This window comes from Gymnoscopelus braueri (genome assembly GCF_963280865.1).
Source record: "Gymnoscopelus braueri genome assembly, chromosome: 3".
Lineage (NCBI taxonomy): Eukaryota > Metazoa > Chordata > Actinopteri > Myctophiformes > Myctophidae > Gymnoscopelus > Gymnoscopelus braueri.
In genome coordinates this window covers 38,956,734-38,974,071 of record NC_137612.1, presented here as the reverse complement: position 1 = coordinate 38,974,071, position 17,338 = coordinate 38,956,734, and the positions used below count along the sequence as shown (strand labels likewise).

The following is a 17,338-nucleotide window of genomic DNA, read 5'->3' as shown; positions in this document are numbered from 1 at the left end:
ATTCAAAACGTTTCACTTTTTTCCAATACTTTCTTTTGAAAATAGCCGATCTACAAGCTCACAACGCGTCGCACGTGAGCTTGTAGATCGGCTATTTTGAAATAGCCAACGTACTATGTTTAAAGCGCTCATGTGGCCATAATCGCTTCTTTTGGGCTTGTTTTCATAGACCTGGTTGCTTGTTTCTCTCGCAAAATCTGGCAAGACTGGCGGTTATGAGTGACTCTTGTTTTCTATTGTTGATCTTGGGACGCAATGCGCACTACACGGCTTCCGTAGCGGAGGGTGTGTGGGTGTGTGTATTGTACTAACTACAACAGGAACCAGAGCAGCTGAGCAGCAGCAGCTACGCGCACGGCTACACGAGCAGTATGGCGGCAGGGGGCTGTGCATCACTCGACCTGGAGGGCTTCGAGAAGCAACTGCAGAGTTTGTTTAAATCGTTTAAAAACGGCTCGTCGGAGACCATCGACGCCGTGCAGGTGGACCGTGGTCAAACCTTCTGCTCGGACTTCAGCCAGGTAAGAGAGAGAGAGAGAATGTATAATAACAACAACAACAAGAACCTTAGCAGGGCTTCACATTTCCCCTCCCCCAGAAATGTGTTAGCTGAGCTGACGTTAAAACCGTCAGTGGAGACTTTTTGCTACCCCCCCAGTGGTGGGAAAAGTACGCTTTTTTTTTTTTACCTAAGTAAAAGTATCAATACTGCAATGTAGAAATACTGTTACAAGTAAAAGTCCGGAATAAAAAGTGTACTAGAGTAATAGTACAAACGGTATTGGTATAAAAATGTACTTAAAGTACCAAAAGTAGAACAATACTCAATATGCAGATTTTCACAAAATTCTACTTTAGAAAATAGCAGATCTTCAAGCCCACAGTGCGTCGCATCGCTATTTTCAAATGGCCGAAATGTATACAGAGCTGTAGACATGGTTCACATGACGCTTGTATGACAGTTATGTTTCAGGGCTAACAGAGCTGAAGAGGCTAATGTATGTCTTCTAATGATAATTAAAAAAAACAAAGTAACTATAGTAGCTAAAGTTTTCTAATAATTGTAGTGGAGTACAATATTTGTCTCTGAGATGTAGCGGAGTAGAAGTAAAAGTACTGACAATTGGAAATACTCCAGTAAAGTAAAAAATACCTCAAAACACAGTACTTGAGTAAATGTACTAAGACACCACTGGCTACCCCCCCCCCCCCCCTTCGCACAAGCTTGTCAAATACATAAAAATACGGTTCGTTATTTCCATAGAGTTGGTTATTTCAACCTTTTCAGCTGAAAACGTCATTGTCGAGACTCACGCTCGCGCGACGTCAATTAAATACTCAATTGGTCGTTTAATGTTTCACTGATAAGCTACCTGTGTTTGTGGTGTTTTTGAACAACATAATAATCACAATAACATTGAACAATGTCCCCGAACTGGTGTAAATGACTGACTTGTTTGTGTGTTTCGTGTAAATGACCGTTATGTACTGTCCTAAATGTACTTGTTGTAAGTTAATTCATTAACCGCTAATGCTAACGGTTTAGCGTTAGCCTGGTTAGCTTAGCATTTGATCCACACACACACAAACGAGACGTTTCTGGGCAGCTGCTGCTTCTAGGGAATAAGGTTATCTAGTAAAAAAAATACATGCATGTAAAAATGGGACTTTTACCAAAACAACAAACAAACACTACTTGAAACTGTTGTGTTTACAAAACGCACAATACGAAAAGGGAATTTCACCCACTTACACCTGTAAACCTAGCCACAAGCAACGGAAGGTACTGATGCTGCATAAGTTGCTTGCGGCTACTGTAAACCTGAGATGTGACAGAGTAGACTTTTATAAACAAAATTAAAAAATGAATCTTTGGGTTGATGTGAAATAAAAATTCCTATGTAGTTATTTATTTTAGCTGTGTCAGTCGAAACTGAGTGTATGTATGTATATGTGTGTGTGTGTCTGTGTATATATATAACACACACACACACACACACACACACACACACACACACACACACACACACACACGTACGTGCGTCCACATATGCCATAACTTAGAGAGTGGCTGAAACGATTGCAAGGGTAAGCGATGATCCAAAGGGGGACGGCAGAATGTGGGATTTTTTTTGGGCTGATATTGGAGATGTGACAGATGAGCTGGGGTTCTTGATGGACAAGAGTTAATGATAAGTATGGGGGAGGGGGATGTGACTACCTGTCAAGGGGTTGTTGTTTTCTGTGCTGCTGTGTTTAGTCTTGTCAGGGCTTTTGTTTTTGTGGATGTTAATTATCCCGTTCTGTACAGTGCTGAAGGGGTTGTTTGTGTATATGAAAGAAAATCTATAAAACTTGAATGAGATGGAAGCTGAGATGGAATGGAACTCTAGTATTCTTAACAATTCATATTTTATGTCTCTTTCTCTCTTCCTCTCTAGCTGGTGGAGGAGTACACATGTCACCATGTGACTCCACTGCCTCGACTCAGGATCCTTGAGGTTGCTCTTTGCTACTTTGTTCGAGGCTCTTACTTATTTCGAGTAGGCTGTGATGATGTGCGCTCCATGCTCAGCAGTCTGGCCTTGTAAGTAACGCTGGAAGAGGTCTTTTCTTTTGCCTTTTTTTCCCCAGCTATGAATAGGAAACGGGATGCAAATTTCAAGAATTCTTTCCCAGAGATAAATTAATAGGATATCTGTTCCTTCATAGGAGTGTGTTTGAGCTATTGCTGTTCTTTGCTGAGAAGGACTTGCGTCATGATCCCCTGAAACGCTTCACTGTTACATTCCAGGTGAGGCTTCAATCCATTTTCTGAATCTGCTTACTCGTTTTTGTGAAGGGCTTTGACAGCAGCTGTCACTGTTGCCCCTTAAATGCAACACCCCTACAGTATATTTATAATGCTACTTAGTGTAAGTATAAAACACAAGTGTGCACTCCCCTGGTTCCTGTGTATTTTCACATGTCTGAGTGATGATGTGTTATACACAGAGCAGGGCTTTTGTGGCATTGACATTGTCAATGTATGATGTAATGTTTTTCTGGTTGCCCCCCTGATATAGAGTAGAAATTATTTTGTGTATTATATTAGTCCATCAATTTCTTCTCTGCTGTCTTCCAGGAATGTCATATGTGCCTTGTAAGGCATCAGAATGTTCATTTGATCCAGGTGAGCAGTTGCATACAAGATGGCGGGCCATGGGCAAACTCCACTCTGCAGTCCATCCTCGAACAGTCCACAATACCACAGACTGAAGGTTTGTAATGGTGAAAACGTCTTTTATATCTGTCGCACACAGCATCAACAACCATATTTGTTTTATTTTGTTGTATTTTCAGTGTGTGCAAATATTTCATCTTAAATTTGCGTTCTTAGGAAAAACAAAATGGCAATGTTCAATATGGTTTCATCCTCTCATTCACTACCAACTATCGATGCCATATTTTATTTATTTTCGTTACTCAAGTTATACTGCTAGCCAGAGATGTATAAGATGTTGCTTTCCATAATGGAACTAAATAGACTTTTCTCCTCCTGTTTAACTCCCCACAGTGGACATATTCATCAGCTCCCAGCTGCCGGTGTTATTGGAGCTGCGGGTACGCTACCTGTTGACCTGTGAGCGGGTCAGTGAGGCTATGGCCCTGGCCAAGTGCTGCTCTCAGCATCCTACTGCAGGGCAACATCACTTCTTCCTCCAGGTCTACCTCACCTGTCTTCACAAAACCTCCCAGCATGACCGTCTGAACAAAGAGGTGGGTTGAGTGGCTGTGTTGGATAATGATGTGTGCAATGCATGTCATCGCTGTCGGGCAGAAACCAACTATCAACACTTTAGATTTTTTTTCCTGAAGCTATTGAACACACTTTACGGCTGTGTGTGGGTTTTACAAATATTGAACCAATGAAAAATATTAAAAAGCGCTTCTGACTAAACCTATCTCCATTGGATCCTCAAACTGTGGTTCAAACCACCTAACTCCAACGTAGGTTTTTTCCCGTCTGACTAAGGGCAGGTACACACTGTAGGACTTTTAAAGTGGTCGGGGGGTCATCTGATCGTTAAGCATTTCACTCTACAGGAGTCTATTTCTTGAAATCGGCTGTCATATATTGTTGTGGTTTTCACTCCTATAGATTGATCCCCGACTAGGGATCACACACTGTAGGATAGTTCACTAGGATGCTATTCTGTCCGACAGCAGAGATGTGTAATGTGTATGGTGGAGGACTCTGGGTCTGTTTTTTTAATAGCTACTAAACATACCATTTTATGGTTATTCTAAATATTATTTTAAAAATAGATTTTCCAGTTTTGTTTTGATCTAGCAGACGGGAACTCGAGGACGAGAGGGGAAAGCATGCAACACAGTTCTTCAGTCTCAGTCGTATCGGGAATATATCAAAATATTGTGGTTATGATTTGTGTTACATGTGCAGTTTGAATACAATGAAAGCGTTTCTCTATCATGCTAGGCCTGTCACAATTACTACCTAATAACCTGATCGCAGTTATTTGAGATAATCGCAGTTATTTCGCACAATCATCAGAATTGTTTCCATTCATTTGTATAAATTCATCTGTTGAAACATTTTTCATGCATTTTCTCTTTGAGTCATTGTCATATCTGACCTGTGCAATTTTTGTTTATGAAGCCTAAGAGGCAAACATAAATGTAATTGAATCGCAAATATTCGTATGACCATTAATGGACAACTAAAATATCATGAATGTGACACTGACAGCCCTAAACCACTTGATTTGGTAGCCAGAAAATGTAAACATCTTGTGAAACTACCCGAGTTCTGTGTTCCTTTTTAGTCATGGGAATTCTTATTATATTAATAATATTCTTATTACCAGCACACTCAGAATGGTATAGACTAGAGTACTACTAGTTGGAGTATTTTGAGGCGCTTGCGCTTTATTTATGCAGGACGGTGTAACACAGGACATGTAACTCAGCAGGAATTGAACCAAGGACTTGTAGTACTGTAACAAATACACATTATCCAGTTTGCTAATGGTATTTGAATAATGTGTGATGACAATGGATTTTTTTCTGCCCAGGTGGCCCACCTTGATGGCAAGGATGCTGTTCAGATCATCTGTAATATGGAGAGCGAGGAAAATGATCAATCAATAGTACTGACCCTCGCCAGAGCCTTCCTCTCCCAGCAGCTTTGTAGAGGAGGCATGGACCATTTGAGGTAGGTTTTGCTGTCAATATTAGTCCACAAATGATACTAAAGGGCTAGTCACACCAGCATGCATGACGGTGATATCAAATTCATTACTATCAGTCGACTCAGTCAACTTTGACCTGCTAATTCGCACCATCGAACAACAGCAACACTGATTTGACTGTTTTTGTTTTGGCTAACAAGTTTAAAGACGAGCTGTGTGGAATTATACTCTTGACTTTTCATTCCATCACGCTCTTGAGACTAAAGTTTGTCCCAAATGCATTTGTACCTATCTCTTCTGTTTTATAAAACTCTGTAACACGTAGACATTACTGCAAGCCTGTTTTGACCCTTTATAAAATAACACGATAGTTCCCAAAGCCTTGGAACAAGGTCACGTTACTTGTAGGGCAATGGCATGCCAGACCGGTTCTGAGCACAGCAAACAACTATTCCTGTTGCATTCCCATTTGTACATGGCACTGTTTGGCACAAAACGGTTTAAAACATGCCCAATCCTAGATTTTAGGCAAGGTTTCATAATCGTGCTCAACACGGCCGGAATGTGCTGATCGAAGGGCTAGATGATGTAGGTAGTCAACGATGCTATAGGCGAGTCAACACAAAATGCATGTCTGAGTGTTTACTAAAGCTGGACAGATGGAGAGATAATACATTTCCAAATCCGCAACTATTCATAGAAGACTACAGTCGTCATCTATAGACATTTATTTGCAGGCCTGTGTCATCATATGGGTTATTATAGGCTGTATGCGACTGCAAGAGACCAAACTCAATAAGTTGCTGAGAGGCGATGAGATGGGCCATTGTATATTGTCTGACACGCTCCGCTTAACAAAAGGAAGATTCGCTGGATCCGAACGATACGTTTTAAGGGGTTTATTAAAGGAACATAAAGAACTTAGTTAAATGGTGCTCACCATAAACTTATAGCAACATAATCACAGCAATCAAAACAATAAAGCGGTCAACCAAAAATACAGCTTTCCACACACCCATTTTCTCTGTCTGTTCTCAGCAGGTGAACAAGTGATACTTTTGAGGTAATCATGTGCTGCCCTTATGCCCGTGACCTAATTATCCACATACCCCAGTGATTGTGCATAGACCAAATATATAAACAATTAACATAACCAAAACATAATCATCATAATAACAAACCCATTCATGGTTACAATTAACCAATTCATGCCACCTACATAGGCTATTAAGCTTAGGTTCGAGCCCGACAAAGCATCAAATACAGATGTGGATTGTCACTCAGCATTCCAATTCAAAACTACTTAATTTGAAGGATCTGATCAGGGCACATTTTAATTTTGAACACACAACGCTCCTCCATTGCACTCATATCTGTCATATACATGATATATATGACCAAACTACTCAAATATTTCAGTCGGAGTGCTGATGTGTGGCAAAGTAGCTGCAAAACTAATACAAGTCTTTAATTCAATTTAACGTTATATGCTTGGTTGTGTCACTGGACAACACTCAATATATTTTCATATGGGGGAAAATGTTTTTTTTTTAACGCCGTGTTTATGGAGGAGCCAAGAAATCTAGAAAAGGGTCTGTATGTGAACCCGGGGCTAATCTCGCAACCACTTTAAACATAATAGCAGTTCTACAAGCTCACAACGGATTGCGCTGTGACACTTTGTAAGCTTGTAGATTGGAGTTAAACAAGAAGTGAATGGAGCAGCAAATCTTCAAATCATCATATCTTGGGTTCTGAACCTTTTTTTTGAAAGAAATTTTAGAATATATATATTTTCTTTTTCATGACGTCTCAGACGTCATTGGCACTCTGGGCTTATGAAAAACGTGACGTCTGCGACGTCATTGGCACTGAATGAGTTAACAGACGGGGAGCGGTGGACGCGCGGATCAGCGGGATCGTGCCGCGATCATTGTTGTTTTGTCCTCGTGCGGGGAAAAGAAAAGCTCACCACAATCCAGCTCTTGCCGTGAGCGTTTACAAACTTCGCACGAGCGTGAGAATTTCACGGGACCGCACCCGCTCGCCTCACCGACCCTCAACTTCTCTGCGTGTCCCAAATAATCGCCTGCCTCTCATTGAAAATGAATTACATAGCCGCATCGGCCGCTTCCTGTCTGAAATTACCTTTAGGCAGTCTTAATGTTACTGCTCATAGAATGAATGTTTACAGTCTTAATTGTCAACTAATTTTGTCCTACAGCGACCTCGTCTTCATATGGAGTAAACTCCAATTGCGGTTGCAAACCCCTAAACAAGTTCTACTTGAGGAGATCCAACAGCTGATGCTGACTGCCACCAATGTCAATTCAATCTTCCCTTTCATCAAAGTAATTCTGGAAGAGGTGAGTATTTCTCATGTAAGAAAGAAGCTACATTTTTGTGTGGGCTTGTTCTTCAAATTAAGACAAGTGTCTTAAGTTAAAATGCCTGAATAATGGCTGAGTCAGATGGAGAGAATTATAACAATAAATCAATAGTTTTCAATAATGGAAGTGGAATATTTTCATTAGATAAAACTTGTAAAAATCAGAGTGTTATTCTGCAGCTTTTGCATAATTATTCACAATCAGTCTTGTTTTATCAATATTAGTTGGGCAAAGATGGGCACCAGTTTTGTGTGGAGCTGTGCACCAAGGCTCTTCAGTCCTGCCTTCCCTGTGATGTCCCCACCAAGTCCCTGATCTACAAGACCCTCGCTGGCCTATTTCCTAATGACCTGGAGATGTGCCAAGTCTGCGCTCTGCTGGTCTTCTTCCTGGAGCGCACAGTGGAGGCTTTCAAGATGGTGTTCAGCCTCTACATACACCCTGACCAGGAGGACCATGCACAGGCCAGCCCTGTCAGCAACCAAGTTCGCTTTGAAACCCTCCAGGTAGTGCAATGGTATTCGCAAAGACCAAATATGTGGAAAACAGGGCCTGAATTTCAGCCTGCGATGCAGGAATTTTGTATATTTTTATTGATTCCCGCAAATTTAGCACTCAGAATGTGGGAAACCTCTGCACAGATTTACAGCGTTGTTATTAATATGATGTAATTGTCCAATGTGCAGCAACAACTGGACATATGTGCTGTATCGTTCCAGGTAGTCTAGTCTTCAGTGGTGTGCGCTCTCTCCCTCCTCTTCTACAATGTGCCACCTCTTCTGTAGCCATAGACTGTAAAATGGCTGTAGCGCACTCTCACTTCCAAATCAGGTTTCAATATGAACTTAAATGTTAATCATTTAAACTGGCTGAAACGTAAATCATCATAATCTAAAGGGGAACCGCTCTGAAAAACCACCGGATCCCGAAAGCATTGGTGCAAACGGGACCAATGATGTCAATAATAATATCTTGCGGAATTCAATTAACTATAGGGCATAGAAGTGGCGGCCATTTTGTGGTGCCACAGATGGAAAGCCGATTCATATTTCACATGGAGATTTCTGAAAATATTTATATAAATTATTTACCAGGCCACCCAGGCTCCTGGTGAAACATGAATCATGAACCATAAATCATTATATATAGAATCAAATGTTTTATGGTCATGATTCGCCAGGAGCCTGGATGGCTTGGTTCCAGGCTTCAAATAATTTATATAAATATTTTCGGAAATCTCTGGGAAAAATGTATGGGCCTTCTATCTGTGGAACCACAAAATGGCCGGGATTGCCAAGTTAATAAAATTCCTCATGTCATGTGACATTCTTTTCTATAACGTTCATGCCTGGGGGCATTTTGTGCTGAATATTTGTATGATTTTTGTTTCAACAAAGTCAATTAGAAATCCATGAAGCAGAGGGCATAGTACAAGAATAGAGCATGGAGATGGAGAGAAAAGAGAACCGCCATAAGAATGATTAAAGGATGGACTAGAAATAGACCGACAACTAACGCATAAGTAGAATCTCTCTCCTCCAAAGTGTTTAAATACCCACTAGGGGGAATTCCCCCCATTTTGAAAACTGAATTTCAGGCCCTGGTATAAGTAAAAAAAAAAAAAATCTTATTTCTGTTTTGCAGTGTCTGTCATGTACTGTTTGTTTATGTCAGTGTTACTGTTTTTTTGTGAAATTTGCTAATCCCTGTGCGCTATCGAGCTCATGGTGGCAACTTTTACATTTACGTGTAAAAAAAACAAAACAATAGTCAACGCTTCTTCTTTTTTTACTGCCTCTTTTTGTAGGTCCTGAAGACTGGCATGCACTTTGATCCTGAGTTCTGGAACCATATCACTCTGCGAGCCAACTGTTTAGATCTGCTGAGTGAGACAGTGGAGAGTGCTGCCCTAGAAGAGATCATGGAGATGTGGGTTCCTGACTACTGCATGAAAGAGCCTGATTTCCAATTAAACACCAATTCAAGCAACTTCCAGCAAAGAACAAAAGTGGCAGGGGCGAAGAGGGGTCGGACTAAATGTAACAAGAATCACATGACGGCCAAACGGTTGAAGTCCAGCTCCGATCACTCTGTAAAGAAGAGAAGGAATCCAGGCAAACGTTCTGTGAAGAAAGCTTCAACGGAATATCTCAAGCAGTGCTTTTGGCAGCTAGGCAAAACACAAGAGGATTCACGAGCGTATCAGCTCATACGGCTCTCGGAGAAGAATCCCCCAAAGCGGAACATAAGTAACCTGCAGTGGATCATAGAAGACCCAGAACTTCTTGAGCGGTCAACTCCGTCTGATTACAGGAAGTTAAGACCTAACGGTAAGTAAAATGATAATTCTACAAAAAAAATCAGGCACTGAATGTGTTCAACCAGCAAAGTAAGCTTGAACAGGGGTAATTGACGTAAGTGTGAAGCCTGTATTTGTTTTTCACACAGAGCCAGGAGATAACAGGATCCAAAGATTTACTGCTCCATTCACTTCCTGGTGAAAGTATTTGGGAAATATTCTGTATTTTGGCTCCTATGTATTTTTTTTAACATGCTATTTTCAATGGCGTATAACAAGCGAACGAGAGATCGCGATGACTTTTTTTTTCCACGGAAGCACCCTCCGTGATTAGCAACAGGGGACCGATCATACTGGAGATAAATAAATATTCTGTGGTTCTTGAAAGATTAGTCAGAATGCTTAAAAATGCTGGCAGAAGCTACAGCCTGTTTTATAAAACCCCTGGCAGTGAATGTGTTAACAGCACGAGGTACAGTCAGACATTTGAGCTGAAAGGATCACACAAAAAGTCCTGGGGTTGTTTATTATTATATAGTAAATACACATTTTAGTTCCTACAGGTGACATTTTATGATTTCTGTTAACATAATCCAATGATGACTGTAACATAATGTTGTGATTTCTTATATTTTCAGCTTTCTTCTTCCTTGATGATATGCCTTATTTATATACATCTGTGAGTCCCGTGGCGTCTAACATTGCTGCTGCCAAGTCACAACACCCACAGACCAGCGGGGCTCAGGATTCACACAAAGACCCACAAAACATGAAGCCAGCGGTGGTCCTGACCCCACTTCCACTGCAAATGGTCCGCCATGCTCTCTGTCCGCCGGCACCTCAGCAGCAATGTAGCAGCGGGGAGGATGAGGATGACAGTGTTTATGATTCTGACACGTCCTGGTCAAAAAAGAAGAAAGACGAGCAAAAGAAAGGCAGAAAACTCAACGAAGATGGTACTTCAAAGACCAGGACGCCACAAGCCAACACCAATGGTAAATAACCGAGGTCCAGGCCTCTCAATACCTGGGTGATAATATGTTATAATTGTAAAAATATAACGCAGATAAGATGAGCATTGCATTTCACATCCGTCTGGTAATCCTATATTGCTACCATAGTAGTACTACTTTAATTCAAGGGGCATGGAACCCTAAGCTGATATTGTAGTTTGTTTTCCAGTTAAAGCACTCACTAATTATAAGATTCCACCATTTCTGTTTTACGCTTTGTGTCTCATTGGTGTGCTTATGGATAGTTCCGAAACATGTCTACCAATGACATAATCGATGGGGATTCCAAGCTAATGTAAACTACAGCAAGTACAGGTCATGTTCTACTTGCCCAAAGGCGAGTAGAACCTTTTACAAGTAGAACATTTTACTTTCTACTTAACTACTTTAGAGGCTGCGTGATAAAAAATGTCATGCCTCAATATTTATGCCAAACATCTAAGTAGCTATGAATATGACTTGAACAGTTCACATTTGTGGTTTTATATTTTTAAGTGTAGCAACCAGTGTTTCTGCTAGGCAATTTTTGGACTGGGCACCATGACCGAAATGTATTTTCTGTTAACTTAAGGGCTGGAGAGATGGAGAGACCCCTGTTACTGAACATACACTGTAGCAGTGGTTACTATCAGACTAGAGCTTCGACCTTTAAACAAAAACAGACTTTAATTTTTTATGATTTCATAATCCAAGTGATGACGGTAACATATAACGTTATGAATTATTTTTTCACAGTGTTCTTCTTCCTTGGTGATATGCCTTATTTATATACATCTGTAAGTCCTGTGGCACCTAACAGACCTGCTGCCAAGTCACAACATCCACAGACCAGCAGGGCCCAAGATTCACACAAAGACCCACTAAACATGGAGCTAGCGGTGGTCGTTACCAAACTCGATTCACAGAAGGACCAACTGAACATGGAGCCAGTGCTGGTCGTTACCGAACTCGATTCACAGAAAGACCAACTAAACATGGAGCCAACGGTGGTCCTTACCAAACTCGATTCACACAAAGACCCACTAAACATGGAGCTAGCGGTGGTCCTTACCAAACTCGATATACACACAGACCCACTAAACCTGGAGCCAGCGGTGGTCCTTACCAAAGTTGATTCACACACAGACCCACTAAACATGGAGCCAGCGGTGGTCCTTACCAAACTCGATTCACACACAGACCCACTAAACCTGGAGCCAGCGGTGGTCCTTACCAAACTCGATTCACACGAAGACCCACTAAACCTGGAGCCAGCGGTGGTCCTTACCAAACTCGATTCACACACAGACCCACTAAACCTGGAGCCAGCGGTGGTCCTTACCAAACTCGATTCACACACAGACCCACTAAACCTGGAGGCAGGGGTGGTCCTTACCAAAGTTGATTCACACGAAGACCCACTAAACATGGAGGCAGCCGTGATCCTTACCCCACTTCCACTGGACATGGTTCGCCATGCTCTCGGTCCACCGGCACCTCATCAGCAGTTCAGCAGCGGCGAGGAAGAGTATGAGGACAGCGTTTATGATACTGACATGAGGGAAACAACAGACGACAACTGCAGCGACGGCGACTGGTTGGAGTACAGCCCAAGATCCAGAAGAAGAATCCCGAGAATCCCAAGAATCCCGAGAATCCCGGGAATGCCGAGGAAACGCCGTAGATATAGTAAAAAAAATGTTTTTTACTCTTTTGTTCCCTCTTTTTATATCACTTACACCACCTTTTTAAGTGGTAATCAATAACGAACCTTTCTTATTCAGACCCAGTAAAACAATGTATTTGAATGTGAAAATCCAACATGTTTACCGCTTTGAGTTACTTCTACAATTGATTCTGAGTTAGGACCACCATGTTACTCTTATGACAGTTGACATTGCTCGTGCTGGGCAAGTCTGTCCTTGAATGTTAGGTACATGCAGCCACAAAATCTAGAATGAATGCGGATGTCTCCATGAACATACGCTGGTGATAATTTATTTCATGGCTAGCATGACATAAATGTTTTTCTTTTATATCTGACTAGTGTGTCCACTTTTAAATGCTGACATCTTACTCAGGCAGGTTCATTAAAGTAGAATTTTGCCTTTAGGCTACTGATTTCAGGTCTAGGACTAAACAGGAATGTGTATATGTCGTACTGTATTTGCATTTCATACTTTGTCAGGTGTGTACAGGACCTTTCAGCCTGCAGGATAACTTTGAATTATCCCATATATAATGGTATAATTGATTCATTTACTTTACTTAGAGACTAGGGTACTTTGTGTCCACACTACTTTCCCCCCAGTTTGTTGTGAAAGGCAGCCACTGCCTACAAGACTGGAAACTATTTTTTTTTCATTCTCAGCCAGTTGCTTAATACATAATATAATGTATCTTTTGCACATATTGGCCATAATCCTAACCAATAGACTATGGAGTCACCAGGGTTAAATGCTTCAGTACAAACGGCCGGCTATTTTCCTATTTGGTAATCAAACACATTATGTGACCGTTCAGTTGTATTATTTACCTGTCATTAACCCATTAACTGCCAGAGGTATTTTCATATTTTTTTTAGCCAGTGCCAGAGATTTTTCATTGAAAAAGAAAAAGTACTCAGGAGCCGAGATACAGAAGTTTTAAGTTAACAAGGAAGTGGATAGGAGTCTAGATCTTTGAAAAATATCTCCTTGGTCTTTGGGTCAAATTGAAAAAAAAAATATATAATTTTTTTTAGTTAACGTAGATCTACGCGATTGGCACGTGGCGGCTTTAAATAGGTTCGCGTAGATCTACGTGATTGGCAGTGAATCAGTTAAAGGACAGCTTCACCCATTTTTAAAGGACACTTCACCCATTTTCAACCTATCTTCATATAATTGGTCCTCACTAATGCTCATTATAATATGGTACCCTTTTTCCCCCTACTTGGTCTGTGTCTCATAGGAGGGCTGTGGACACTTCAGAAACCCGCCTACCAGTGACATCATCGTTAGGCAGATTTTTATTTTCCAAACAATATTTTTATTTTTTATTTATTTTCCAAACAATATTTTTATTTTTTATTTTTAGATTTGGTTAACGCAAGAACAATGACTTCCATTATAGCATGCTAACTTCCAGGAATATAAAGCCTGCCGTTTATTTTGGCTTGGATTCCCTGTCGATGTCATTGGTAGGCGGGTTTCTGAACTGTCCACAGCCCTCCTCTGAGAGACAGAGTGACTCAGAGTGGACCAATTATATAAAGATGGGTTAACCATGGGTGAAGTCATCCTTTAAAATTAACAGTGAAACCATAGTGTGCCTATTAGGGGACTTTTTGGACAGACGATGGAGGGTTTTCACGTTGTCTGTACTCAGCATTTTCACCTGCCTCTCCCCTTCTCTTCTTTCTCAGGAATGAGGTTCCACTCTGACCAGTTTGGGGTCTTCGCCTGTTCTCACTGTACGAGCGCCTACACGTCTGAGGATTTCCTCTTCAAACACATAAGGAGGACTCACAATAAGGTCTACTGCCAAATGGTGAGGGATGGAGAGATCCCAGTCAGCCTCCCTGTAACCACCGTAGACACCACCAGCCACCCTGTAACCATCGTAGACACCACCAGCCACCCTGTAACCATCGTAGACACCACCAGCCACCCTGTAACCATCGTAGACACCACCAGCCAGACAGAAGACTCAGATGATGAGGCAATAACTTACAGTCATAGACTGTCTACCAGACCTTTAGCAAAGAAGACTTACATAAAGCGAACTTACAAAGAAAAGGAACCCATCCCCTGTAATTTCTGTTGCAAGCTTTTCAAGACGTCGTATCTCCTGAAGTCACACCAGCGTGTCCACACGGGAGAAAGGGCTTTCCAATGTGACCAATGTGACAAGAGTTTCAGTCATTTAAGTAACCTCAAGAGACACCAGTCTGTCCACACTGGATTAAAACCATTCCCGTGTAAAATGTGTGATAAAAGTTTCAGCCATATGGATACTCTAAGGAGACACCACCGTGTACACACTGGTGAAAAACCTTTCCAGTGTAGACTCTGTGCCGCGAGTTTCACTGAGAGAAGTAGTCTAAAGAATCATGAAAAGAATATTCACAATATTGAGCATATCATTGCCATTGTAAATGGAGGGATCATGGACACTCAGTCCACACATGTGCAAGCACAACTATCTGACTAAACACTAGGCATCTTTGTGCAAGCATGGAATCACATTTTGATTTATGTACAGTATGCCTCTTGTTTACATTTGTTTTTATTTGCTTCATCATTGTCTGATGTCTTATTGTAAGAGGGATGTCTAAGTATGTTACACTGCTTAACTGTGTGATGTGGTGACTCAATGTTGGGATGAAAATCTGAACATTTTCTGTTTTCAAACTTTTATTTTTCAAGTTAAACTTTTGTACATAATGTAATGTTTGACACTGCTGTGACAGAGCTTTACTTTTCGACAGGGATAATGTTGAATTCATGCTTAACGTTATGGTTTTGAAGTAGGAGTTCCCTAACTTTTGGACCCCTAAGGATTCATAGCCTCTGCCTGCAGCCCCCCATTTCAAAATGGCTTTAAAAAAAAGGAAAAAATTACAATCTAGGCTATTTTTGCTTATTTTTCATAGTGCATCTCAAGTGACTTTAAATTTTGTTATTTAAAATTATTTTAGTTTTTTAAATGACATGCCCAAAAAAGCGCTGCCAGGTTGAAAGTGGTTAAACTGACACAAATTGTGAATTTAATTTCTCTATCATGTTTTATTTATTTTACCTTCCTTTACATTTGGCCGCCGCATTGAAAACATTTGTTTTAGAGTGCCATACAGTTAGAGTGAAGAAGGACGTATTCTTTATGTTAATAAATGTGTAAAACTCAAAATGGTAATACAGCGGTTGTCTCGATGATTGGAACATAGTCTGACTGTTCTCTACACCCGTCGTCTCCATTCCTGGATCTAGCTGGTGACCTTCGACACATACTGTATGTACATCATAGTTCCCAGCTTGGACACAGGAGTAGTGGATGGGAAGATGCGTGCGCTGTTGCTACGCTGGTCTGGGAAAATGGGCCTAGTTTATTTGAAAAGAATTGGAATCTTTTTCTGTGTGATGATAAATGACATAAAATATGTAGTCTGTAGAATGTTAAGTTCCTACTGCATTCTCAAACACATAGGGTTCGTTTTGGAATTCTATGCTCATTGTTTCCATAAATATGGGGCATTTGATAAGACAGCCACTAGGGGGGAAATAAATCCCTTTTCTTTTTTGTCCTTGACCAGTAAATGGCACCCTTCGTTTTTGTTCTCACGTTAGTTTTAAGAAACGCCTTATTCTCTGAAACCAGCAGAACGAGTATTCTCCTGAGCAAGCAGGGTATTTCTTCCATTAAGCCTCTACATTACTGTTGTGAAAGTTGACTGAAAGAAGACGATGTATTAAAAGTACATTGTATGACTGACAAGTGTGTCCGCTTTTAAATGCTGAGTTGACATCTTACTCAGGCAGGTTCTTTACAGTACATTTCACTCACGACAGTAATAGTGTCGAAAAAGTTGCAAATTATAAAAGCATTCAAAATAAATCATTTTGTGTATATTCTAGTTGTACATGCAAGTAATCAATCCCTCAAGAATCTTTGTGGCATGTAAACTTACTTTAAATGAGCGGCATAAGTTAAGTTTATCTTGGCACATATTAAGCAGGGAGTCAAATACATCCATCCAGGCTCCAGCTAAGAAGAACATTTCAACTGGTAAAAATAAATAAGGTTCTGTTCATTTAGTTGCAACAAATCCATGTAATATTTAATTGTATAGCAGTTAGTATACGTATAGTAATAAACTGATGATGCCAGTTTCATGTAGAGTCCAGTCCTTTTTTTGAAGAGACAGTGTGTGACAGAGGTATAGGGGGTATCAAGAAGACTCACTCCAAAACCAACTCACCCCATTGCTAGGAAAACTCACTCCGGAAAACTCACCCCACAGGGTAGGAAAACTCACCCCCAAGATTTTCGGGGGTAGGAAAACTCACCCCAGGACCTGAGAAAACTCACTCCGGAAAACTCACCCCAATGGTTTTCAACTTTGTGAGCTTTCCATTTTCACAGAATGCTTGGGGTAAAACTTTTTCAGTCATCCGCAGACTTCTTTTTTTCGCCGATAAAGTATAGTTTTGGACCATGACGGAGGCGCGCCGACTCAGCAGACCTTGAGGCTGAGGAGTTGCGCCCGAGCGCCTCCAGGCGCGAGTGCCCGCAACGACCAGCCGATGGTCTGCTAGTCGAATCAGCGCCGTCCGAGTTATGTACCGATAGGGACAGAATAGTAAATATTTTTGGTGGGGACTGCGTTTGCCCCACTGACTGCGTTTGCCCCACTGACTGCGTTTGCCCCAACTGCCACTCAAAGTGACTACTGGCCAATCACAGTGCGTCTCCCCCGGGGTGAGT

At 41.1% G+C, this 17,338-nt stretch overlaps 1 protein-coding gene across 1 annotated transcript; it reads left to right on the top strand.

The window, feature by feature from the left end:
• Nucleotides 1–357: 357 nt before the first annotated feature.
• On the top strand, nucleotides 358–15,953 carry LOC308082362 (uncharacterized protein). The gene is made up of 12 exons (XM_080424087.1): nucleotides 358–521; nucleotides 2,442–2,587; nucleotides 2,713–2,794; nucleotides 3,125–3,260; nucleotides 3,557–3,759; nucleotides 5,076–5,215; nucleotides 7,417–7,558; nucleotides 7,807–8,088; nucleotides 9,390–9,912; nucleotides 10,520–10,876; nucleotides 11,630–12,562; nucleotides 14,280–15,953. Exons 1-12 carry the CDS (start codon nucleotides 372–374, stop codon nucleotides 15,065–15,067), a joined length of 3,882 nt encoding a protein of 1,293 aa, XP_080280213.1. The 5' UTR covers nucleotides 358–371; the 3' UTR covers nucleotides 15,068–15,953.
• Nucleotides 15,954–17,338: the final 1,385 nt, after the last annotated feature.